At 43.7% G+C, this 26,359-nt stretch overlaps 2 protein-coding genes and 1 long non-coding RNA gene across 11 annotated transcripts in view; 2 read left to right on the plus strand and 1 right to left on the minus strand.

Moving 5' to 3' along the window:
• The window catches only part of LOC144581411 (uncharacterized), a 39,738-nt gene extending 30,234 nt beyond the window's left edge, over positions 1-9,504 (minus strand). For all 9 annotated transcript variants that reach the window (XR_013532166.1, XR_013532170.1, XR_013532168.1 and 6 more), the window contains exon 1: positions 9,417-9,504. This is a non-coding gene — a long non-coding RNA (uncharacterized LOC144581411). The remainder of the gene's footprint in view (positions 1-9,416) is intronic.
• LOC103791451 (testis-specific serine/threonine-protein kinase 1) overlaps positions 1-14,742 on the plus strand; it is a 51,437-nt gene extending 36,695 nt beyond the window's left edge. The window contains 2 exon segments of the mRNA XM_078365039.1: positions 324-10,194; positions 10,197-14,742. Coding sequence (XP_078221165.1) covers positions 9,741-10,194; positions 10,197-10,822 — 1,080 coding nt within the window. The 5' untranslated portion in view covers positions 324-9,740 and the 3' untranslated portion in view covers positions 10,823-14,742.
• The window catches only part of MCC (MCC regulator of Wnt signaling pathway), a 464,974-nt gene that overhangs the window by 36,695 nt on the left and 401,920 nt on the right, over positions 1-26,359 (plus strand). The gene's annotated exons all lie outside the window — the stretch shown is intronic.

Consider the following 26,359-nt stretch of genomic DNA (forward strand, 5'->3'; position numbering starts at 1 on the left):
GAACTTCCCTGCAGTCCTGTTTATAGTGATGTAGTTAGAACTGCCTCAGCAGTGGTGACCCACCTCTATAATGGTGGACTGTCACTGTAAGGACGGGCTGCCTCAGCAATAGTGGACTACCTCCATAGTGGTTGGAGTGCCTCAGTAATGGTGGATGCCTCCTGCCACCACAGAGCTGGATCATCCTGGGTTCAGCTGTGCTCGCTGTGAAACTCTCAATCCAGAGCATTTCAGATTGCTGTTTTTTTGTGGGGGTGGGACAAGCTGAGCCTGATCACCTGGCTCCATGCCTCAGAGCCTTTTTTTTTTTTTTTGTCTCCCAGGTGTTCCAGTCGCCTGTTGAAAAGGTGCCGGGATCTGTTTGATTTCCTGTGCGGCAACCCACTGCGTCGGCCATGCTGAGATTTGTGGCACTTTTTTGCCCAGGAATCTCCTGGCCTGGCTCCCTGTTTCAGTCCCCTTTTCTTTTTTTTTTCAGACGGAGTTTCACTCTTGTTACCCAGGATGGAGTGCAATGGTGCGATCTCAGCTCACCACAACCTCTGCCTCCTGGGTTCAGGCAATTCTCCTGCCTCAGCCTCCTGAGTAGCTGGAATTACAGGCACATGCCACCCTGCCCAGCTAATTTTTTTGTATTTTTAGTAGAGACGGGTTTCACCATGTTGACCAGGATGGTGTCAATCTCTTGACCTCGTGATCCACCCGCCTCGGCCTCCCAAAGTGCTGGGATTACAGGCTTGAGCCACCGCGCCCAGCCCTCAGGCCCCTTTTCTGTCAGTTGAATGAGCAACTTTGTCTTCCCGAGCTTCAATTGCCAGCTAAAATGATGCCTGGACCCATGTATTTTGTACGGAGAACCGTTCCACCGGGGCACCAAGTAAAATAGCCACTCCAGCTGAAACAGCCGTGCTGGCGACCAGTGGGGCTCCTCCGCCTGGGAATCTCCTGGTCTGTGAGCAATAAAAATCTTTCTGGAAATGCAGCATCCACTCACCCTCCGCACTTTCGCTGGGAGCTGCAGTCCTCAGCTGCTCCTAATCGGTCATCTGGGATCCATTCTCGCTACCTATGATTTCTTTCAGGAGTGTTTTATAGTGCTCCTTGTAGAGATCTTTCACCTTGTTGGTTAAATGTGTTCTTATTTTATTTTTTGTGTGGCTATTGTAAATGGAATTATGTTCTTGATTTGACTCTTAGGTTGAACAGTACTAGTGTATAAAAATGCTACTGATTTTTATATTAATACTTTGATTTTGTAGCCTGACATTCTTCTGAAGTTGTTTATCAGTTCTGGGAGCCTTTTGGTGGAGTCGTTAGTAGATATGGAATCATATTGTTGGCAAAGAGAGATCTTTTGACTTCTTTTCCTGATTGCTCTCCCTAGGACTTCTGAAATTTTAAGTATATGATGTTCCCAAACATCCCTAGACCTGGTGCCCTGAACCCAATTGAGAACTCAGACAAAGAAGGGTACCTCAGCCTTCTTGGAAACTGAGGATGTAAAGTGAGACCATGACCATACTCCAAGATAGAGAGAATTGAAGTTTCTACGCTGTATCTGGGGTACTGGTTTGTGAGCATTAAGGGTTATTGTTTTTAAGAGACTGCACTGTGTCAATTAAATATACAGCTCTGCCCTTTAGTAGTTTTGCCCTTGGATAAGTTACTTAAATGCATTGAGCCTCAATTTCCTCATTTAGAGGAATACTTCCTTTATAGCGTTATTATGGGAATAAATGACATAGAGCAGTGGTAAAGCCACTTTTAAATCACTATTATTGTTGTTGTTGTTGTTATTGTCGTCAGGTCACTGGCCCAGAAACTGATGCTGGGCTTTCAATATAGAGAAATGTAATACTAAATGAACCATTAAACTGAAAGAGCTAGAATAATTAGTGAACAATAGAAGCCTTTTCTATTAGCATAAATAACAGAGCCAGGAACCAGTAACAACGATAAGAGATAGATGGCCTTTGGGTCCTAGTAATGAAACTAAGCATCGGTTTGAAGGCCAAATACCACATAGATGGCCATCCACCCTTCCCTTAACTGTCTTCAATGCTGTATAGTTCAGATGTGGAAACAAGACTGGATGTGGACATGTATAGTTTAGCAAGAAATAAGACTAGGACATGTAGACCCCAGATTTAACAATTTTTTTCTTTCAAAGTAACCTAATCCAGTAACTTGAAGGACACCTAAGTCGGATCCATTCAGAACCTACAACTATAGATTTAGTAATCCCAATCTCCATCTTTCACCCCATAGATACTCCAGTATCTTTCCCTTTTCAAGAATCCCTTACTTTCATCTCTCAACTAAAACTTTTTGCAGATCTTCAGACTCTTCGGTTCCTTCTTCCCCTTCTTTCCAGAACCAGGCAAACTATGACCTGCCAGTTAAAATTGACCTGTAACCTATTTTTGTACCATCCTCAAAGTAAGAATGGTTTTCATATTTTAAAAGTGCTGTGCAGGCTGGGTGTGGTAGCTCACACCTGTAATCCCAGCACTTTGGGAGGCCAAGGTGGGGGCAGATCACCTGAGGTCAGGAGTTTGAGACCAGTGTGGCCAACTTGATGAAACCCCATCTCTACTAAAATTAGACACATACACACACAAAAATTAGCTGCGTATGGTAGCCAGCACTTGTAATCCCAGCTACTCTGGAGGCTGAAGCACGAGAATTGCTTGAACCTGGGAGGCAGAGGCTACAGTGAGGCGAGATCATGCCACTGCACTCCAGCCTGGGCAACAAAGCTAGACTCCATCTCAAAAAAAAAAAAAGTGCTTAACCAAGCAAAAAAGAATAAGTGATAGAGACCACATGAGGCCCTCAAAGCCTAAAATATTTATTGTCTATCTCTTTATAGAAAACGTTTTCCAACTCCAGTTCTACACGTTCTCTTTACTATAAATAGAACTTGTTTTTTTTTCTTTCTTTTCTTCCTTTTTTTTTTGTTGAGACAGCACTGTGTCATCCAGGTTGGAATACAGTGGCGTGATCTTGGCTTACTGCAACCTCTACCGCCAGGTTCAAGTGATTCTCCTGCCTCAGCCTCCCTAGTAGCTGGCATTACAGGCACATGCCACAGCACCTGGCTAATTTTTGTAGTTTTAGTAGACTGGGTTTCACCATCTTGGCCAGGCTGATCTTGAACTCCTGACCTCATGATCCACCTGCCTCAGCCCCCCAAAGTGCTGGGATTACAGGTGTGAGCCACAATGCCCAGCCTTTTCTTTCTTTCTGTTTTTTTTAAATCTTTTTTTGAGACAGAGTCTCGTTCTGTCACCCAGGCTAGAGTGCAGTGGTGCCATCTCAGCTCACTATAACCTCCGCCTCCTAGGTTCAAGAGATTCTCCTGCCTCAGCCTCCCAAGTAGCTTGGATTACAGGTGCCTGCCACCACACCTGGCTAATTTTTGTATTTTTAATAGGGGTTGTCCAGGCTGGTCTCAAACTTGTGACTTCAAGTCATCTGCCCACCTCGGCTTCCCAAAGTACTAGGATTACAGGCATAAGCCAGCACACCTTGCCAGAACTTGTTTTTTTCTAATTCTGCATCTGTCTTTCTTGTTTATTTATCTGCCCTATTAACCTAATCTGCAAATACACAGTGGGGATGGGGGTAGAAAGGAGGGAAATGCTATGAACAAATACACATTAATGCTATGAACACATACACAGCCTCCCATGTAGTTGGGATTACAGTCATCCCTTTCACACTCTGATTCCAGCATTAATATTAAGGTCAGATGGTATCTTTCATTGTCAGCCATAGTAATTATATGCATTATTAAACTTCTGATATAATCCCTGATTTCCCTTTTTTCCTTCTCTTTTTCCTGTTTCTTCTTCCTCCTCTTCTTTCTTAATTTGTCAATGGATCTACTGAAAATGAGTTTCTTACCTGTTCCCTTAAAGGATATAGACATAATTCTTTCTACCTTTGTTTTTCTTTCTCACCCCTTGTTTTTTCCCTCCCTCCTTATTCCTTCCATTCCTTCTTTCTCTCCTCCTCTCCCTTCCTCTCTTTCTCCTTTCATTTCATCTTTACTTTTTTGTTTGTTTTCTTTAAATAAATATCTATTGAGGATCTATAGAGCATTGTGCATTGAGACTCCAAGGACCAATCAGATGCAACATTTACCATGGGAACACTTGTTCGGAATTAAATGAACTACACTATAGAGTGGTCTGTCCGTGGCAAAATGAAATCAAGGTGTCCTGGGTCTGCCTTGGGCTGAATGGAAGGTGTAGCTGAAGTGGAGTATCTGAGAGAGCCAGGAGACAGTAGCAGGGTCCAGATGATAAATGACCTCAGATTCTGAAGGAACTTCTACTTTTTCTAAGGGCCTCAAAAATCTCAAGAATTTTAAGCAAGGGAATAAAATATCCTGATTGATCTTTAATAAAGAGCACTGGACTGCAATGAGGAGAGATGCCAGAGTGGAAGTAGAGAGACCAGTAAGGGCACTATCATAGCAACTGGGTGAGAAGAGATGAGGGTATGCACTAAGGCGGCAATGATAGCTCAGATGTGGTAAAATGAGCACTAATAGGTCAGTCACAGTGGCTCAAGCCTGTAATCCCAGTACTTTGGGAGGCTGAGGTGGGAGGATCTCTTAAGGCCAAGAGGTTGAGGCTAAAGTGAGGTATGGTCATGCCACTGCACTTTAGTGTGGGGAACAGAGCAAAACTCTGTAAAAATAAAACAAAATAACCATTAATAATAATAATAAAAGCTGACACTTGTTCGGTAGCCACTGTGTGCTAGCCTTTTGCTAAGCATTATATATCATTATCTTTTTTGGCTCCTTGCAACAATCCCATGAGCTAGAAACTATTATAGTCACTATTTTACAAATATGTGTACTGAGGCTGAAAGAGATTGAATCAGTTATTAACTGTCACAGCCTAGGATTAACTGCCACAGCCTAGGATTTTGCCTCCTCATCTATCTTCAGTGATGTGAGTCTCTCGCAGAATACTGATGACTGGCCATTGGATTTTGCTTCCTAATGCTTCCAGTTGTGAGATAGGCCAGGACACTGAGAGACCTTCTGAGGGTACCTACCATGTTATATTCACCTCTATTTCTTCTGAGGCATATGCCATCAATAAAGGTTTGTTCTTGGCCATATTCATTCATTTCTCTGTGTTTTGTTCCAATGCCATTTCCCTTTCCTATCTCACCTATGTACATGTAGCTTTGTTTCAAGGCCTCGTGTGTCTCATCATCTCCTTGAAACCCTCTGGTTATCCTTTGTGAGCCACTTGAAATGCACTCACCATGCCTTCACAACCAGGTCTAGGACTTGACTGACACACTTCACTCTGAGCCTACCTTTTACCACCGGGCTTACGCCCCATGCTCCAGCTTTGGCCGGCCTAACTGGTCAGCAATCTGGGCTCCTTACACCTTTTCCAAATTAAACCATGGAAACTTTTCTATCTGATCTCTTGAAGTTTTCAACCTGGTTTTCAAATTTTGTTTCCTTAGCTCAGACTTTGTCCCTGCATTGTTTTGTTCCTGGTGTCCTTTGGTTTCAGGAACTGTGCTCTTAGAAGACACCACCTCCATACCCGATCTGGGTCACCTCCTAGCCAGGAGATCCTATCCAAGGAAGCTCTAACACCTTCCTGGGCAACCCCAGCCCTCTGATTTCTTCTCTCCCATTAGCTTAGGCAATTTCAGTACTGTAAAAAGTCTTCTTAAGTTTAATATTTTATATATTATGACATTTGTATCTATATTCTAGTGATTTCTTCAACTAAATATAAAATTTTTAGAAGATGAGGCCATATCATAGTGTTTTTAGATTCCCTATAGTGGTTAATAGTGTTAAGAAAAGTATTTAACAGATACTAGAAAATTGTTTACAGGATCCCTTCTGGGATATTCTGAGGTAAAATAGATCTATATTATACTGAATATTATTTTGTACATAACTTGGGTCTAATGGAGTAGAATGCCTGTGCTTTAGACAATTTCGATGTCATAAGAGGTAATATACCAGGAATCACCATGTCTAATCCTCACAATCACTGTAAAGTGCATACCTATTTTGCATTCCTTTTTTCTTATATACTTTTCCTATTGCCTCTGTAAGATAACTAGGTAAATTAGATACCTTCGTCTATTTTACAGATGACATTACTTTCCAAGAGTCACACTGTGCTAATAAGGTGTGGCCCCTGGAATTTAAAACCAGATTTATCTGCTCCATGTCTGATTTTCTTAACTACCTCAGCTCCTGCACCTCACCATATGGCAGATAGAACCCTTGATAACATGTCTTTAGATATAGAATCACAAAGTGTATGTGTCATTTTGTAGAACCTTAACAATTTCTAGTTAAAGACTGCCCTCCAACCCAAAAATAAAAAAGCTAGGGGCAAGAAACACGGATCATTTGCCTAAGGTCACAAAATGAGTTGTCAGAGCCATAGGACCAAAGATTGGCTCTCCTCTTGTGCATTCCGCATTAGAAAACTGCTTTTTTCCCCAGATTCTCAGTTCTGCTTGCTCTGTCACTAGGTCCCGTAGACTGATGATATTGACAGCTGCAGCATCAATTTTAGAATGCCTTCCCAACCTATGGAATGATACCCAAAGATAATCCCACATAGCACTGAAAGAGCAGACCTGAGGTGTGAAGCCGAGAGCCGGAGCCCCTTACCACTCCTGCCAGAATTCTCCGCACAGCATATATTTACCTATTCACTCAACACCCAAGAGCAACCAAATCAATAATAAAATACCTTGGTCAGGGTTTTAGAATAACTCAACTACCTGCAATGTAGATAAGGAGCCTTTGGAATTTAAAACATCTAAAGAAGCAAAAGACAAAAGGTGTGGGAGAGACTGCAGACTAGATTTTAGAATACAGGTCAGGGAATTTTGAGCCAAAACAGATATCATCCAAGTGCAGCACTATTTCTGCTTCATCTCCAGGTGTTCTGTATGTCTATATATATGTGTGAGTGTATGTGTATCATCTGTGGCCCAGATTTTTATAACATGCAAATAAATATTCAATGATCCTATCAGTTTAGGATTTTAGATGTAATTATTTCTACATAATCCCAAAGAAATTATTTATCATTTTGAGTGAATACCTCATATCTCATTGTCTTTATCCTTGGAAGACATAGAACATAACAGGTGTAAGGGAGCAATGAAGGAAAATAAATTTTTTTTTCTCTCCCTTTCTTTGCCATGATCAGTCACTCAGCCAGTGTTTGTGTGTAAAGCTCTGTGCTGAGGGCAGCCAGGGGACGCACAGATGAGAAAGCCCAATTTGCCAGAAGCTGTCTTCCCTGCTCTCTTTAGCGTTTGCCTCTGCTTGTCTTTCCCTATTGTCTTAGAAGGATAACTAGGTTAAAAAAAAAAAAAAAAAAAAACCAACAACATTGAGACCAAAATAAATTTTTTAGCTGTTTAATTACAAAGAGTAAATGTAACTTTGGATATTTTTCATTGTAGACAGCAATAGAGATAAACCTTTTTTTTAAAAGAGGTTTCTTTTGAACCAATATGTGACCAATGGCCTGGGACAGCCCCAGGAGATCCTGACAATAAGTGCCAAGGGGGTAGGGCTACAACTTGGTTTTATACATTTTAGGCAGGCACGAGACATCAGTCAGTACATGTAAGGTGTACATTGGTTCAATCGGAAAAGGAACAACAACTTGAAAGTGGGGGGGAGGCTTCCAGATCAGGTGGATGCAAAGATTTTCTGATTGGCAATTGGCTCAAAGAGTTTATCTAAAGCCCTGGAATGAATCAATAGGAGGGACTGTCTCTGGGAAAATGGTTGTGGAAACCAAGGTTCTTAGGCAGATGAAGCCTCCAGGTACCAGACTTCAGAAAGAACACACCGTTAATGTTTCTTAACAGAATCTAGTTAATTCTCTCAGGAGAAAAGACCTGGAAAGGGAAGGATAGTCTTTACAGAATATAGATTTTCCTCACAAGAGACAGATTTGCAGAGCCATTTCAAAATACATCAAAGAAATCTGTGTTATAGTAAAACACTTGAGTTTCTTTCAGGTCCTGCTGTGTCTTACTACCAGAGTCTGTTGTCTTCGGGTCTCTGTATAGATGTTATTCTTGCTCAGCTGTGCCTGAAACCTAAAGGGAGGAGGGATGATGAGGCCTGCCTGACCCTCACTTCCTATCACAGCCTGGACTAGTTTTTCAGGCTAGCTTTGGAATGCCCTTGGGTGAGAGGTGGGGTCCATTCAGATGGCTGGGGAGCTTAGAATTTTGATTTTGGTTTCCAAGAGACAGCAGTTGGGGTATCCCCAGCAGGAAGGAGAAGGAGGCTGTCTGGAGGAAGGAGCACCAACCACGCACAAAGGACTGGCAGTGGGCAGTCAGGGATGGGAAAGAAGGTGAAAGAGCAGAGAAAAGGGAGGGCCATGGCTGGTGGGGACCCAATGCAGCCTAAGCGACATCCAGCCCTACCAACTCAATCCTGAGGGGCCCAGGGTTCCTCTTGGTTCATGTGAGGAAGGAGTGCTCACTCCCTCTAGGTGGATGACGCCACAGTCAAACCCAAGGCTAGGACAGTTATGCGACTCCTACTCCCCCAGAACGTGGCCTGGAGCAGGTGCTGTAGACAGAGCCAGTCACAGCAGAGGCTCCATGGCCAGCAGAAATGATGTCGCTGTCCAGTGCTGCCCCTGCTGCTTATAATGTCCTTTGAGCAGCTGCTAGTGCTCAGGGTGGCATCCAGGCCCCGCCTTCAGACCCCAGTCCCAGATCTGCCCTGGGAGACCAGCCAGGGCCATGGACAGGGAAGGTCCCCAGGAGGTAGCTCACAGCCAAGAACTCCTGCTGGCTGTCCTCCCGCAAAGCTGCTGTAAGGCCAGCAAAGGCTCAGATGAGGGAAGAGAGGTATGGGAAGAGGGCAGAATCCATGCTTCTCAAACTGTGCCACTCCATGGTCAGAAGGCTCTCTACTGTTTTGACACACCACTCTTGTTGGCCCTGCTCTGCATCCCTGTGTCCTGTGTGGACAGCATCGAGGGCTGAAGGGAAGAAAAAGAGGTCGGGAATGGGACTTCCTCTCATCCGCTGCCAGCCTGTAGGGTCACTAAAGCTGGCTCTTTCTACCCACTGAAGGGCACTGCCTCTTTCAAGGTAGCCCTGTCTACACTACTCTTTCTGGGTTCCAGGGACCATTCCCACTCTTTTCCATGCAGGCCAGGGATCTGCTACTACCATCGGGTGCCTGTGTTACCCTCAGGGTTCTCTACACTCTGCTCGCACCTTTATTAATCGTCCCTTTATTAAACCCCCCTTAGATGCCCTGGTTTGCAAGAACTGGCCTTACTTCTGCACAAGCAGTCCTGGCTCTGGATTTGGAGCATGGGCAGACCCATGTGTCCCACAAAAACTCCTCCTACCTCAGGTCCCAGCCAGGTGGGAGGCCACTCTTTGCTTGTCTTGTCTCCTCCAGCCCACCAGCCAGACTTCAGGGTTCCAGGTCCAAGTGCCTCAGGCCAGAGCCTCATTCCCACAGGGCACTCTTCCTTTGTGACTTCACCCACTGAAGTCACCTGGGAGACAGTGCCAAAGTTCCACCCCAGAGTCTTGGGTTCTAGGAGGCAGGAACAGCAGGCCTGGGCAGCCCAAAGGACTCTGTCCAGGACGTAAATGAGCATACTGCTGGCCCATGCCCCTTGGGGCTGTAGAGGGCAACCTCAGAGGCACTGGGCACTCCCAGCATTATGGAGGACGCTGCAGTCCTCAAGCGACGAGGCTACCTCCTGGGGATACATTTAGGAGAGGGCTCCTATGCAAAAGTAAAATCCACTTACTCTGAGCGCCTGAAGTCCAACGTGGCGATCAAGATCATCGACCGCAAGAAAGCCCCCGCAGACTTCTTGAAGAAATTCCTTCCCCGGGAACTTGAGATTCTGGCCATGTTAAACCTCTGCTCCATCATCAAGACCTATGAGATCTTTGAGACATCACATGGTAAGGTCTACATTGTCATGGAGCTCACGGTCCAGGGCGACCTCCTCGAGTTAATCAAAACCCGGGGAGCCCCGCACGAGGACGAGGCTCGCAAGAAGTTCCACCAGCTCTCCTTGGCCATCAAGTACTGCCACGACCTGGATTTCATCCACTGGGACCTCAAGTGTGACAACCTTCTCCTCAACAAGGACTTCAACATCAAGCTGTCTGCCTGAGGGACGACAATGGTCGAATGACATTAAGCAAGACCTTCTGCGGGTCACCAGCCTATGCGGCCCCTGAGGTGCTACAGGGCATCCCCTACCAGCCCAAGGTGTATGACATCTGGAGCCTGGGCATGATCCTCTACATCATGGTCTGCGGCTCCATGCTCTATGATGACTCCAACATCAGGAAGATGGTGCGTATACGGAAGGAGCACCGTGTCAACTTTCCACGCTCCAAGCACCTGACAGGCGAGTGCAAGGACCTCATCTACCGCATGCTGCAGCCAGACGTCAACCGGCGGCTCCACATCGACGAGATCCTCAGCCACTGCTGGATGCAGCCCAAGGCATGGGGACTGCCCTCTGTGACCACCAACAAGGACAGGGAGAGCTCCCGAGGAACTGAAACCTTGAGGACCCCCGAACCTGACTCTGATAAGAGGTCTGCCAACAAGCTGGAGCCGGAGGGAGAGACACAGCCCCAGGCACAGCCTGAGACAAAACCCAAGGGGGCGGAAACACCGATGTCCAGGCAGTCAGAGATCCCGGGTTTCCCCAATGAGCAGTCGACCAGGGAGACAGAGGAAGGGCCCCCCACCCCATGGCTTCCAGAGAACCGGGCCTAGTGAACTTCTTGCGGCCCAGGGAATGCAATGAAGCTCACAGCTTCAAGGCCGAGCTCTGAAGAAGTCAACGGTCCAGCGGGAGAATGAAGGCAGGCCCAGATGAGCGGCTATTTTCATTGGTTTCTTCTCACTCCCCTTGAACTTGGTAACCCATATGGCTCTCCAGTGGCCCCTAGGTGAATGAGGCCAAAGTCAAATCCAAGGCTGAGATAGTTGTGCGACTCCTACTCCTCCAGGGCGTAAGCCGGAGCAGGTGCTGGACACAGGGCCTGTCTCAGCAGACTGGCCCCACTGGCCGCAGTGGCCCTGTGACAGCATGAGCAGGAAAAGCAGCAGGAAGGCACCGCTGTTGGCCTTGAGCACCATTTATCCTCCTTTCATCATCCCCGGGGCAGCTGCGTGACCCTGCTGGAAGGCTGAACCGGGCCGGACTGAGGGTCAGGGGACTGGGACGGGCTGAGGGTCGGGCGGGGCTGGTCGGGGACGAGGCTCCAGAGGCTGCGGGAAAGAGCTTGGGCTGGGCGGCGGGCTCGCTGGCACTCTCGGAGGCAGCCTCAGGCTCCAACGCCAGCCCCAGGCTCCGACGCCAGCCCGGCACAAGATCCATAAACTTTTAAAGAAGCCTCAAAACATACTTTTAAAGCATTAAGCTTTAAAGTGCTAGAAATCTTGTGCCCCATATGTGCTTCTTTCAGTATTAGATCCTCAGGAGTAGCATGGCAACTGGAGAAAATGGGAGGAAAGACAAGAAGAAATAGAAGCTGACTTAACATCTAGTTTATTCAGTTTTGATTTTTCTCATCTCTACTGTCTTTCTCTTGTTCAAACCCTCTAGTGGTAATATTTGGAAAAGAGCACTTGGAAATTATATTCCTGTTTTTAACTCTTTATTTTTAATCCTTCTCCTCCTAATTGATTTTGTAACTAATTTGCTCCCCAGTGCCCCCAGAAGAAAATTTGACAGACAAAGGAAAATGTTTTATTTTTCCTTCTTCCTTATCAACTTTTTATTTTAATGCTAATATCTGGCCAGGCATGGTGGCTCACGCCTGTAATACCAACACTTTAGGAGGCCAAGGTGAGCAGATCACCTGAGGTCAGGAGTTTGAGACCAGCCTGACCAATACGATGAAACCCCGTCTCTACTAAAAATACAAAAATTAGCCAGGCGTGGTGGCAGGCACTTGTAATCCCAGCCACTTGGGAGGCTGAGATGGGAGAATTGCTTGAACCCAAGAGGTGGGATTGCAAGAGAGCCGAGATGGCGCCATTGCTCCAGCCTGGGCAGCAAGAGCGAAACTCCATCTCAAAAAAAAGGCTAATATCTAATTAATGGACAAATGAATCAGCTAATACTGGAAACAATATAAGATGATAACATGATAGTGAAAAGCATGAACTTTTGATTTCTGTAGGCTGGTTTTGACTCTGCTACTAGATGATCTTGCACAAGTTGGTTAATCTAAATGTCTCAGTTTCCTTATCTATAAAATGAGGATAATACTAACAACTTCATTAGGCATGCTATTTATTAATGTGTTTAGTTCTCAACCCTATGGGATGGGTCCTATTGATACTCCCATTTTATAGATGTGAAATTGAGTAAAGTCATTTTAGGTCTCTTGTCTCTGGGCACATGACAAATACATGGCAGAGCCAAGCTTAAACCGCAAGCACTCCAGCTCAGAGCCTACACTGTTAGCTGTTAAACTACAGCCTCAAAGTAAGACCACAGCCTCATGGCCAGTTGCAGGAGCAGGAAGAAATCAGGGGTCCCTGAACAGCATCTCTGCCTCTAGCTTTCTAATGCTCCAGGGAGTCCTTCACCCATCCCATTTATATGCAGCTGCCCTAGCCCCTTGTTCCTCAGGATATGAACTTGTTTGGAAATAGAGTCATTGCAGATGTAATTAGTTAAGATCATACTGGAGTAGGGTAAGACCCTAATCAAATATGACTGGTGCCCAGGAGAGAGACCTGGAACAGAGCCTTTCCTAATGCCCTCAGAGGGAGCAAGGCCCTGCCAACTCCTCGATCTTAGACTTCTGGCCTCCAGAAATGTAAATCACTACCTTTCTGTTGTCTTAAGCCCCTCAGTTTGTGGTATATTGTCATGGCAGCCCTAGCAAACTAATACACCCAGTGTATGCAACTAATCTGGTTAGGCCCTTAGCACTGTTCAGTTAGCCATCTCTTCACCTCTTCTCAACTCTCTCCCATAATCAACTGGACAACTCCTCCAGCCCTTTCACTACATCAAGCTCCTCCCCTTCCTTTCTCTCTCAGCAGATGATCTCACTTCCTACTCTTCTGAGACCATAGCTACCTCTTAAGAGGGCTCTCAGTTTCCCTCATTCTTCTTTGTTGCCACTGGCTGCTTTCCTTCTTAAACCATTGCTTTTCCTACCATACATGTTTTACTTTCCACGAGGCTTGGTTCCTCTCCTTTCCATTCTCCATGTGCCCTCTCAGTGTTCATTCTCATTTCTGTAAGTTTACCCTGCACTATTAACTCTTAAGCTTATTTCTAAAACCCAGCTTCCCTTCAGAGTACAAGCCCTCATGATCAGTTCCTTCTGCTGTCTCTTCATGCTGACTCTCCAACTAGCATGCTCTGACCTCTGTACCAGCTTCTTCTTTCATCTCTATTTTTCACACTCACGCAGACCCCAAAGGTTACTTTTCCATGACGTCCTACAAACAAAGTTGGCAAGACCTACTGATTCTTTCTTTGCCTTGCCTCTCATATACATGCTTACTAATTCCCACTAGACCATTTCAAATCCTTACCCTGAGCAGTTCTAACAGCCTGTTTACTGCCCTTCCTGTTTACTCTCTAGCTTGCAGCTTGTCTTTCATACACTGCCAATGTCATCTTCTCAACATAGAATTTTACTTATGCTTTATCCCTCAGAGGGCTGGACCTTTGTTGTATAGAGAATAGAGGCCTATCTTAAATCCAGCATTCAAGGCTCCCCTTTAATACAGCTCCAGCTTACCTAAAATAACTAAGGGAGGCCAACTATCTACATAGGAAGAACTTTACCTGGTGCTCTGCCATACTAGGAATTTCATGGTCCAAAATTAGATGTTAGCATTCCATCAGGGATGACCTAGCTCATTGGAGCTAACTCATGTTAATAAAACTTATAAAAGACTGATGTACATTCCAGGCTACCAATTTTCCAATTTAGTGGTGAAAAAATGACTACCAAGTGCAATGGAACACATGTATTAACAGAGTCACACATACTCTCTCACTCCCAAGTGGGGAAGAGAAACACGCAACCAAGTTCTAACCAGAAGGTTGCTTGGATCCAGAAGGGCAATCTGTGGCTAATCCCAATGGTTTCCTCTATCTGTGAACTCATGAGCTCTCCTGGCAGTTGCTTAGTGACTGTTGTGATTGCATTTCAGGCTGGAATGTACAAAGATGTGACCTCGATGAGGTTTTAGTGTTTTCCCACCTACAGGATTATCTCATAGGACATTTTACAACTATATGTTACTAATGTTGTTCACTGTGTTGGTTTCTTTGTTCATTCATTTGCTTATATGTTTGGTAATTTAATTCTTGGCCACCTTATTTCCAAATTCTCCTCATGATATGGAGTGCCTTCAGAATTTCTTGGAATAAACTTTAGGCCATGACCCAGCAGCCTCTGAAACCCTGAACAGAACACCACCAACTGCTCTAGCCAGGGCCTGAAAATATGTATACCACTGTTGAGTCAAAGGCACTAACACTGAATGAGGGGAGAAAATGACCTGAAGAAAAGAGATTGAGAAAAAGGAGTGATGCAGGGCTAAAAAGGAAAACAAGTGAGGCATTTGTGAGGAATAAGACAGTGCTTTAGTTTACTTGCATAACATGTCCCTTCACCCCCTATATTAGTCAGCCCCGGCTGCCACAACAAAGCACCATAGACTAGGTGGTTTAAATAATAGTAATTTCTGTTTTTCTTGGTTCTGGAGGTTAGGAGATCCAAGATTAAAACGCTGGCTGATGCTGGCTAATGTGCTCTCTCCCTGGCTTGCAGACAGCCACCTTCTCCCTGTGTTCTCACATGGCACAGACAGAAAGATCTCTCTCTCTCTCTCTCTCTCTCTCTCTCTCTCTCTCTCTCTCTCTCTCTCTCTGTGTGTGTGTGTGTGTGTGTGTGTGTGTGTGTGTGTGTGTGTGTTCATATAAGGCTACAGTCCAATTGGATTAGGACCCCACCTTTATGACCTCATTTCACATTAATTACCTCCTAAAGACCCTGACTCCAGATAGAGTCACATTGGCGGTTAGAGCTTCAGCATATGAATCTGGGAAGGGGAACACAACTCAGTGTATAGTGCTCCCCCTCAGAAAGACTATACGTAAAGTTTTTGTCCCATTTCCTCAGTGAAGGAGAGCTCATGGATAGTGGGATTCTCAGATACAGTGTGATTAGAAGTATACATTCTAAGCCAACATTATTACCTTAATAGGTCTAGGTTATTAGCTAGACTGAGAAACAATTCAGCCAGATAAGTAAATCTTGTTCTTAGATAAATGAACCTAGGGGCTTCAAAGACAGTCCTATTAAGATGCCTACATTTTATTTAATGTCTTTTGGACTGTGAGGAATTGAACCCTTAAACTAAAAAGTCCAACTTACTCCTTTACAGAATGTCAAATTATGTAGATAGGTTTCCCCTTAAATTCTTCCTTGAGATTGGGTTCTTGAGATTGGGTTCTTGAGAAGGGGAGGCCTTAAGCTGGGTTCCCTAGGAGTACACTTGTGAACAACACCTGTGAGGGAGTGAAGGAAGCAGAATTAGGCACATGGAGAAGCTGAACTGTGACACATTTACAGGAGATGTCTCAGCTGATCTTACAGGAAGTTCTGGAAATAAGATGGTCCTTCAGCATAGCCAAGAGTTGAGGCAAGAAGGCTAGGCCTCTGTAGCCTCGTATCAGTCATTGGATATGGAGTGTCTCTGGGGAAGGGGCATAAGTGTCTTCCTCTCACAGAAAGCAGTTCCCAGGAAGGGACTCAGCCATAAGCCTTCAGCAGCCAACCCTGCTGGCAGCTGAGAGAACACATGCTTCAGTCTGTAAAGAGGGGTGTGGTGCTGCAACCCAGCTTCCACTACAGGGAATAAGGGCAAGGGCAGGGGGCTGTAGGTATTTGTTATACATTAAAATCTCTTGACATTCCTCTCCTTGGGATTCATTTCTTTTTTTCTTGTGGTTACAAGATCATCCTCATAGTAGAGGTTGAAGATTTTATTGTAGGAGCCCTCTGAAGATGCTGGGTTGTGGCCAGCTGAGACTGGTTATTAGTCATAGAATTAAAATGCCCTACATTTCCAGTCATGTCATCACAGGCATAAGGGAGGGAGGAGCTAGACCCCATTGTACACTTAATTGAAAATTACTGATAGATGATGTGATGAGGAGTAAGTTTCAGACAAGCCTGGACATTCATTTTGGAGGAGCTCATTTCCACTGAGGTATGTGTGGTTTCTATAACCTTCCTGGAATTTTTTTCCTGAGATTGCTTATGTTCATTTGCTAGAATTAACAAAGAGGTTATGAAGATGGAATATAGTCCACTTTTGTCTGAATGTTCCCCAACACTTGGCTGTTAATTAGTGTGGTTAGGTTTAATGAACTCATTTAATAACAATATTCCTGTGGAGAATTTTATTGAGTACTAAATTCTCAAATTTAATAATGCAAAACATATTTGTATAGTGATAATAATGGTTGCAAGACTTACAGAGAGTAAAATACTGGAAGGTTAAATGTAATGGATTAATTAAATAAGAAGGCCCAAATTACCTTTCAAAGTGACTCCATAATAATCTTCACTTTGTTTTAGTGAATAAAGAAGACCATTTCAAATGCCATTTGTGTGTATTAGGGGAAACATAAACACAGCAAAATATTCTGCTTCGCAAACAAAGTTTTGTTTCCTGTACTGATCCATTAAGTCTAATAACTTGATTTTCTTACAAGTCAACAATATGTTTCTTCCATGTACAGAAATCAGTGGGAACTTTCCAGTCAACTCCCAAACAACAGCAGTTTGTATCAGCAGCAGTCCACATATACATTTGGGAAATGTTTTTAATTGCTTTAATTGCATATTAATGAAATGGCACAAACTTCTTATTATAGCTTTTTCAAAGTAAGCAATTCATTTAAATTGGCTAAGGGCTTTTAAGCTGGTATAAATGTCCTGTATGTGATACATTCAAAATTATTTTTAGCCAACTTTTGACGATGATAAATGTGTTTGGTAATTCATTTGTAATACCCTAACAAATTGGTTAGACCTGAAGAAAGTGTGTTCCTCAGAGTCCCCACCTGCACCATAGAGATAGAAAAAATATGACAATTAGGATGTGAGAAGGCAAAATATGATTAAGTTTGTACACCTTGAGTTGTCCAGAGTCCTCAAAGGCAATTTTGAGGATGAGTTTTGTGGATTTTATTTGTAGAGAGGTAATTACTCCAAACAGGAGTACTGCGGGAGAGTTTTGAACTCATTTTGCACTCCCATCACTTTATAGAGGAGTAAATTTTAAGTTTTTGAAATGTTAAAAAGACTTTAAGTTGTAGTTTTCAATCAAATCCATTCCCATTACATTAGTAAGGCCCATTGGTTAGGAAGGTGTTTAGTTATTTTATCTGAGGCATCACCAGTTCTGGGGTGGGTGGCTTAATGATGTCTTCAATGAACTTTTTCCTTTTCTTTGTTCATCTTCACATTTGCCATCCTTAGAATATAGGCTTGTTTACATGCCTGTTGCCCCAGGGTCACAAGATGGTTCTACTCACCCAGGTGTTGCTGCATTGTCAGGTACCATGTTTCAGGCATGAAGAACCTAGAAAGAGGAAGTAGGAAATGATGCCTAATTCAAAAAAAGAAAGCTTCCCCAGAACCTTCGGCATTTGTTTTGTTGGCTGCACACTATTACATTGTGTGAATACAGCATAACTAACTAGTCCTGGGGATAGATTTTGAGGGGCTGTGTGTAGCACCCAGTCTTGGACTAACAGACATTTTGAAGGATGACAATGACCTATAGCTCTCAGATCTGGTGTTGACTTAGTGTTTGTCAAGCCTCCCATGTTTCTAGTTTTGCTTCCCTTGTAGCCCTCATCTGCCAGGCTCAATCTGAGCCTGATCCTTATCTCAGGCCAGAGGGAGATAAGGAGTGAGTCCCAAGCACCCCAGGGCTCTGCATCTGCTAGTATTGGTTCTGAAACCCATGTCCCCACGTTGCCTTATTTCCTGGGCCTAGCTGCCTGCCTTGGAAACCTACTAGCCCTCAGTCCCTTGAGGACCCTGCCTGCCTGGTTCTTGTCTGCTATGTCCAGGAAGGGAAATTCTCTTTAAGCTTCTGCCTGGATTCCACCCTCAGCTGACAGACTCACTTGATGATGCCTGGTTGCCATAGCTTCAGAGGGTTTCCTACTCCCAGGGCATAGATCCCTGACCTCTTTCTACGCATCTTCCCTCCATCCACTTCCACCACCCCCAGCATGGTAAACAAGGTTATACATGGTTTAAGAAGTCAGATAGATACTAGATACTCAAAATTCCTAAGGAAAGACAACACTCTTCTGTCCACCTGGCCTATTCCAATTCTTTTCTTTGTAACACTGATCACACTTTTAGCTGTTTCTTCTCACGTTTGCCTCTATAATTTATAATAACTTGCTTATATTGCTGTTTCTTCAAGTTTTCTTCAATTGTAGATACTGCGTATTGATTTTACACTAAGGAATATGTGGATTTAAGCCCTTTCTCCAAATATGCACTCATTTCCTCTTTACTTACTCTCTTAATCATGTTTGATTAGATCAGTATTCTCACTCTTGTCACATGGGAGAAAAACAGAATTGTTTCTTGTTTATGCCACTTTTACTCAGTCATTGGTTATATGCAGCCAAGCCCAGTAGACTGTGTTTCTATTTTGTGAACACCCTCCTTTTGATGGTGTCCCTCTCCTTTAGCTTTCTGAGAAGCATATGTGACAGCTAATGTTTTGAGATATGTCTTGATTCTGCCCTTTCATTTGATTGATTGTTTGGGCATAGAATTTGAGGTTGGAAATTGTTTTCTCTTGGAATTTTGAAGTGAGTGTTTATTCTAGCTCTCAGTATTTTTATTAAAAGTAGGTGCCAGGATTCCCAATCCTTTTATGAGACCTGTTGTTGTTTCTCTTTTTCTCTTCTGAAAGCTTTTGGGGTCCTCTCTTTGTGCAGTGTTCTGATATTTCATGTCTTTTTTAAAAAATTGATTCTGCAGATGCTATCTTATGGAAACTGATATCCTTAAGTTCTAGGAAATTTCTTAAATTATAGCTATAATAGTTTCCTCCCCTCTATCTTCTTTGCCATTCTTTCTGGAACTCATCCAATGTGATTTGGATGTCAGATATTCTAAAGTGAGCTTATTTTGACCTTTTCTTTCATATTTTCTAGTTCGTTGTTTTTCACTCCTAGAATTGCTATTCTATTTTCTGGGAGATTTTCTCGATTTTATTTTTCAATTCTTATATTAACATTTTAGTTTCTGCTTTTAATTTTAAGAGTTTTTTATGTTATTGTTATTCTGAGTGTGCTTTTTGATTTTTTAATTTTTTTTTTTTTGAGATAGTCTCACTCTGTCACCAGATTGCAGTACAATAGCACAATCTTAGCTCACTGCCACCTTTGCCTCCCGGGTTCAAGCAGTTCTCCTACCTAGCCTCCAAGTAGCTGGGATTACAGGCACCCGCCACCATAAGCCAGCTAATTTTTGTATTTTTAGGAGAGACAGAGTTTCACCATGTTGGTCAAGCTGGCCTCAAACTCCTGATGTCAAGTGATCCGCCTGCCTTGGCCTCCCAATGTGCTGGGATTACAGGCGCGGGTCACCACTCCTGGACTGAATGGTCTTTTTAAAACTTCTTATTGTTCCGTGAAAATTATGTCATTAACTCTATACTGATGTCCATAATAGGTCTTCGGAAGTTTTCTTATCTTCTAGCATTATTTCTGTTTCCTCTGACTTCTTTTTTATATTTTTTGTTTGTTTTTGTCTCTTTTATATTAGATACCTTCTTTAAATACCTAGCAGTCCTCAGTTGTTTCTGATATTTAAGGATGAGGCACAACAAAGCTGATTAGAGGGTGTGTGTGTGTGTGTGTGTGTGTGTGTCTGTATGTGTGTAGAGGAGGACTTTTTGACCAGTGGGATTAACCGTAGGATGATCTTCCCTCCCCTTCCTAATATATGCAGGTATTTTCTTTTGGCCCAGGCAGTATGCCCAGAGGGATGTCCTTCAGTCTGCCATCTGGGTGGTATAAAGCTAGTAGCCATGGTTATCAGAGCTGAGTGGGGGAAAAGGGGCCAACAGTTCTACCATTCTCCATGTAGATTTTGCCTGAATTCTCCAATTCCAGGGTGATAACCTTATCCTATGAGTGGTAACCCTGAGTCCAGAATCAACTAGGGATCAGCCACTGTAGAAAATAAATTAGTTTTCTGCCTGGGTTGAGACAATTTGACTGTTTCGGGTTGGGGATGGAAAATAGAGATCTAATGGCTTCTTGCACACACCTTCAACTAATTCTCATGTTTTGAGTTTCACCTGCATTCACTGGCTCTCCTATTTCTGAGCCTGGCCAAGATCTTGTCTCAGTCTGGCTTTCTCTGGTGAGCTGATTTCACTCATCTATATGCCTTGTAACTTGAAATTTAGTTGTTCTAATCACTTCTGTTCACCTCATTATTATACCAGTTAATTCTCACAGTAATTATGTTCTATAAAGTTGCAGCAAATACTGAACTAGTAAATACTGAATTGTTGCTTCTAGGGGAAGCACAGGGTTAGATTCTTGGGAGCCTAGAATCAACACATAGCTTTGTGTTATGTATAGTTCTCTTTAAAGACACCCTGTTTAATATATACTGTTGATTCATTAACACCAAGCTCATGGCCAACAGCACTGTCACTCATGTCTGAACAAAGCTTATCTAACATGTATTTTCTTTGCAAGGCACTTGGGAAACTAGACAGCCCTTCAGCACTATGCTTGGGACCACTTTAGGCAGCAAAGTCAACAAAAAGCACAAAGGTATGAAAAACGTGCACTAAATAGACCATGATAAGGACGATGTTTACAGTATGAGATCCAGAACAAAGGCAGAGTGTCGCTTTGTTCAGCCTCTGCTGAGAACTTGTGTGTTGGACGACTCAAAGTTTTCACCTCTCTGAGCACATTTACGAATAATTGTGGAAAACACCATGAGTATTGATTTGGGGCTACAGATCAGTTTTAGTAAGTAGACAAGTTTGCAAACAGAATCCATGACTCACGGAGATCTCTTTTTAGTTTTGTGCCTTTTTAATTATTTTACCCTTTTAGAATGGTTTCAGGAGGGATTGAATGGGAACAAGGAAGGTAACCAAATATATTAAATCCACTGCATATAACTAGAAGTCTCTGTCATCCCAGTCATTGTTTAGAGGACTCACTAATTCCTACTTATCTGATGCCATGTCAGATTTCTTCTAGCTCCTCCAACTCATTCTGCCACCTCCATCCTTTTGCATCTCCATTGGGCCCATCCAGGTCCAGATTCCAAGGCTCCTCAAGTCACTCAGGCCTGCTGCAACAAGCTGGGCCATACCTGATCATGCCACGACATCCTGAAGATTATGTGTGGGTCTTTCACATATCCTATAATCAATGATGTACTGGAGCTGGCTCATACTTGCTTGCAAAAGCAAACTGCTAAATTTTCAGGAAATTCATGAGCCATTATTAAACATTACCGTTGTTTAAACTTAAATCATACCGGGGGTGAGCATGAGAGGCATGTTGGAGGTAACGTCCTCTACCGTGGCTCTCCTCTCGGCGGGGTCAGTGCGCCCCGCTTCGTCCTGCGCGCTCACGTCCCCTTGAGCCCACTTTCTCCCCGGGTCCTCTCTTGCTTGTTGAGACTGGGAGCCTCCGAGTGCGGGGGTGGCTGGAGGCGTGCAGGCCCTGCGGGGCTGCTTTCCCTGGCCTGGCTGCCACTTGCCACCCTGTCTTGGACCCCGGAGCGGCTGCTCGCAGGTGCCTCAGCGCTCGGGACGCGGAAGGGCGCCGTGACGGCTGCCACGGTGGCGGAGATGCCCGTGGGTGCGGGAGGCGGCAGCAAAGCCGCGAGACCAGGTGCTGGGTCCACCCAGGGTGCGGCTGTCGGTGTGGGGTTCGACGGAGGGTCGCGTCCCCCGCGCGTCCTTCAGGGGTGCTGGGAGGAGACTTGGTAGAGTTAGCTCCAGTGTTGACCGGAGGAGTGACATGGCTGTCAGTGGCGACCATGTACTTAAGCCCTGCTGTAGAGAATTGTCCCCGCAGAACTCCTCTGGCTTCCCCGGAGGGACTGTCCGAGGTGACACAGCAAAAGCCGGTACTGCGAGAGCATGCCCTTCCCTAGGCGCAGCTCTCTGGCACCCGCTCCTCTAGGCGGGTGCAGGCGGTTTCAGATCTTCCCACGCTCCAGCCCCAGTCCACCCGGCTTCCCTTTGTCTGCCTTCAGCTTTAAGAGGAAAGCAAAGGATTTATCAGATGTGGAAAAACCCGCATTCAAAAGCTAATTCGTCCAAACCTGAGCGCCCCGTCCTCTTCAGGCTTCAGTTAGTTTTGTGTCCCTGGATCTTGCACTGCCTCATCCGTCTTCTTTTTAGGTGCATTCCATTTCTGCCTCATATTCATGTTTGCCATCTTTTTTTTTTTTTTTTTTTTTTAATGTAAAAAGGACGCCTCCCTTTGGGCTATTCTTCCTGCTGTAGATGTTACCTGTCTCTCTTAACAGCCATGTTTTCCTGGAGAAATCTATACCCGTTATCTCCTTGTCTCTAGCTTCTATTTATTACTAAATCCATCGCAGTGTCACTTCATCTTCACCACTAGACTGAAATAGACTTGCTGGGTCACTAGGCAGTCCCAAATTGCCAGAATCCGTGGACGTTTTTAAGTCTGTCTTCATGACTTTACTGAGGCATTCCACATTATATTACTATATAATATGATGCCACCGTGTGCCATATTGCCTCTAGTATCTCTTGCTGTGGACATTGCATATATACCTGTGTGTTATTAGCAAGCTAAGCCCTATGCATTTCAATTAAATTACTGCTTTAGGCCAATTCTTGCTATAGGCCAACAGGTTGGGCTTTAAAATCAGACATTTGAATATGAATCACAGCTCTCCCAAAACCTAGCTGAAAGTGCCTTAACGAGTTAACCACTCAAAGCCTTATATCTTCATAAAATGTGAATTATATTAGTCCTCAATAACCCTATAATGCTTGGGAAGCCCATGGGTGCAGTGTCCACTCAGCGAATTACAGCACCTTTCACCCTCGTTCCTCAGCCTGTCCGCCACTGCACATTCCCCATGCCATGTCTCAGTTACAGCTCATTTCTCACCTAGACTGTTGTGGGCTTGCCTTTAGGTTTACCACATCCAGTGTGTCCTCCACATTCTTGCCACAGCAACATTTTTAAAACAAAGATTAAATCATATGTTTTCCTGGTCTTTACACACTCACTTATACTAGTGCTGTATTTTGTTCAGATATTCGTTTCTTTTCTGTTTTTTAATTTGAGACAAAGTCTTCGTCTGTTGCCCAGGCTGGAGTGCAGTGGCGCAGTCTTAGCTCACTGCAACCTCCGCCTCCTGGGGTTAAGCAATTCTCCTGCCTCAGTCTCTCGAGTAGCTGAGACTACAGGCACCCACCACTACGCCCAGCTCATTTTTGTATTTTTAGTAGAGATGGTGTTTCACTATGTTGGCCAGGCTGGTCTCGAACTCCTGACCTTGTGATCTGCCCGCCTTAGCCTCCCAAAGTGTTGGGATTACAAATGTGAGCGGCCTCACCCAGCCTTGTTCAGATATTTCTTAATGCACCTGTCAAAGGGTATTACAATTAATTTTGCAACTCAGGTGGCGACAACTAAATAGTGAGCTTCTTTGGAGGGAACAAGCTGTCTTATTTATCCTTATTCGACACATGGCAAATGTTGAATAAATGCTGGATGGATGGATACAGATTTTTACTTTGAGACTTGGTTCTGTTACTGCCTCCTTTATAATTAGTGTGTAATAATAAATGAGCAGGAAAAGAAATGAGCCTAATAAATTAGCAGAATCAAAAAGAAATTAAATCATATTAATTAAAAAGACCAAAAATAATTTAACTTAAAATTAAATTATAGAAGCTTATAATCAAATAAATCACATGAACAACAAATGTAATATATGCTCAAACTCATCATTTACTGTTTATTTTTCTATGTTTACAGTGATCTGTGCTCTTGGGGCTATTTATCTCTTGTATCTGTATGGTGGAAATACTGTATCATGGTGTGCTACAGCACATCTCTAACCAGTCTCTTCACTAGATGTCATATTCAGTGATGTTGACCATGATAGTTTCAAATCAACCATGGCAGGAGTGTATTTACCATGGAAATCAGCAAATGCTCCAAATCAAGCCTTTTTCTCCACAGAGAGCCCATTGTTAAACTTTCACCAACACAGCACTGACTGAATTAACTATAATTTTACTGCTGCTGTTAGGGATTCACTCATTTGTATTCTCTTGTCTCTGGTCTTCAAACACCTCAGTAAAAACTGAAAAAGTGTCAAAAACATTTATATGAAACAACCTTACTATCATATTCTTATTTATACTGTCACTAGCGTTAGCAATGGGAAGTACCCCAGGGAACTGGGAAGTGGTGAAGAAAACAGTAAATCACCCCTGGAGCCTGAGAAATTGACTATTTCAAGGACTCCAGAGCCTCATGGAGCGTGGAATTGAGTGAAAATAGAAATTAACTGAAAAGGCAATGAGAAAGGAGTGAGCAGCTAGATCCAAGGATATACATTAGCTCTGTGAATGTTTATTTAGCAAAATAGTGGGGAAAATGAAGTGAGAACTAGCAGAACAGAGTCACAGGAAGAGAATCTGGGTCCTTCCTACTATCTCAGACAGCCTGACCCAGATGAGCTAAAGGATCTTATAATGTGAGCTTGGAAAAGTAAAGCTTTTATAGTTAACAGAAGGGGATACAAAAATTATCGATGCCTCATTGGAATCATACTGCCTAAAAAAGTCTTAACATGTGTGAATAACAGAGGATGGACCATTAATATATCATTTCTCTGACCAGTTAGTAGTAATGTTCTGAAACTAAAGAGTTTTATTTTCTCTGAGCAATAAGTCAAGGGAAGTTTGCTGAAATAATTATTCCAGGAAAAATCCAGTGAGGAGTAAAAGGCATATTTAAAATTCTTTTGCAGAGGCCGGGTGCAGTGGCTCACACCTGTAATCCCAGCACTTGGGAAGGCCAAGGCAGGCGGATCACTTGAGGTCAGGAGTTCAGGACTAGCCTGGCCAACATGGCAAAACCCTGTCTCTACTAAAGAATACAAAAATTAGCCAGCCATGGTGGTACGCACATGTAGTCCCAGCTACTCGGGGAGGCTGAGGCAGGAGAATCGCTTGAACCTAGAAGGCGGAGGTTGCAATGAGCTAATCAATATCATGCCACTGCACTCCAGCCTGGGTGACAGAGTGAGACTCCATCTCAAAAAATACAAATTAGCCGGGCGCAGTGGCTCAAGCTTGTAATCTCAGCACTTTGGGAGGTCGAGGCGGGTGGATCACGAGGTCAAGAGATGGAGACCATCCTGGTCAACATGGTGAAACCCCGTCTCTGCTAAAAATACAAAAAATTAGCTGGGCATGGTGGCGCATGCCTGTAATCCCAGCTACTCAGGAGGCTGAGGCAGGAGAATTGGCTGAACCCAGGAGGCGGAGGTTGCGGTGAGCCAAGATCATGCCATTGCACTCCAGCCTGGGTAACAAGAGTGAAACTCCATCTCAAAAAAATAAAAAATAAATAAATTAAAAAAAATTATTTTGCAGAGTTTCCACTAATTGTAAACCTTTATAAAGTTCAAATTACTGATTTATAATGTAAAGTCAGTGAGTATTTTAGAAGCTTGAATATATTATATTTAATATTAGTTCTTAGAATCCATTAATTCCAAATAGCAAAAAGAGCTAACTGCCTGATATAGCCCCAGAAAGGCAGTTATGAGGGAAAAAAAGTCAATGTAGGAGGAAAAACTCTGTTTTAGTCGTGCTGCTGTCCTCCTGGGGTACTATCATTGGTATGAAAAAACTGGGTTGATAGGCTTAATGACAGGCCTGATTTAAGAGACCCTTGGAAAAATAGATGAGTATGTCCCTTACGTTTATAAAATAGAATAATTTTTCCTCCTATTTATAAGCACACTGGTGTGCAGTGGAAGATACACCTCTGGGCCTGCTGTCATGTGGATTCTTAGTTTTGGTTCCACCTTCAGTTTTGGGAATCTGTAGTATAATATCTTTGAGAGAAGAATAATTACTATCAGGTTTGTTTTTTAAAATTTATTTCATAGAGATGATCACTGCTTGAAGTGTTGTCCCCTGAAGTAAACTAAAAATCTTTATAAAGTT

Source organism: Callithrix jacchus, chromosome 2, assembly GCF_049354715.1.
Source record: "Callithrix jacchus isolate 240 chromosome 2, calJac240_pri, whole genome shotgun sequence".
Taxonomy (NCBI): Eukaryota; Metazoa; Chordata; class Mammalia; order Primates; family Cebidae; genus Callithrix; species Callithrix jacchus.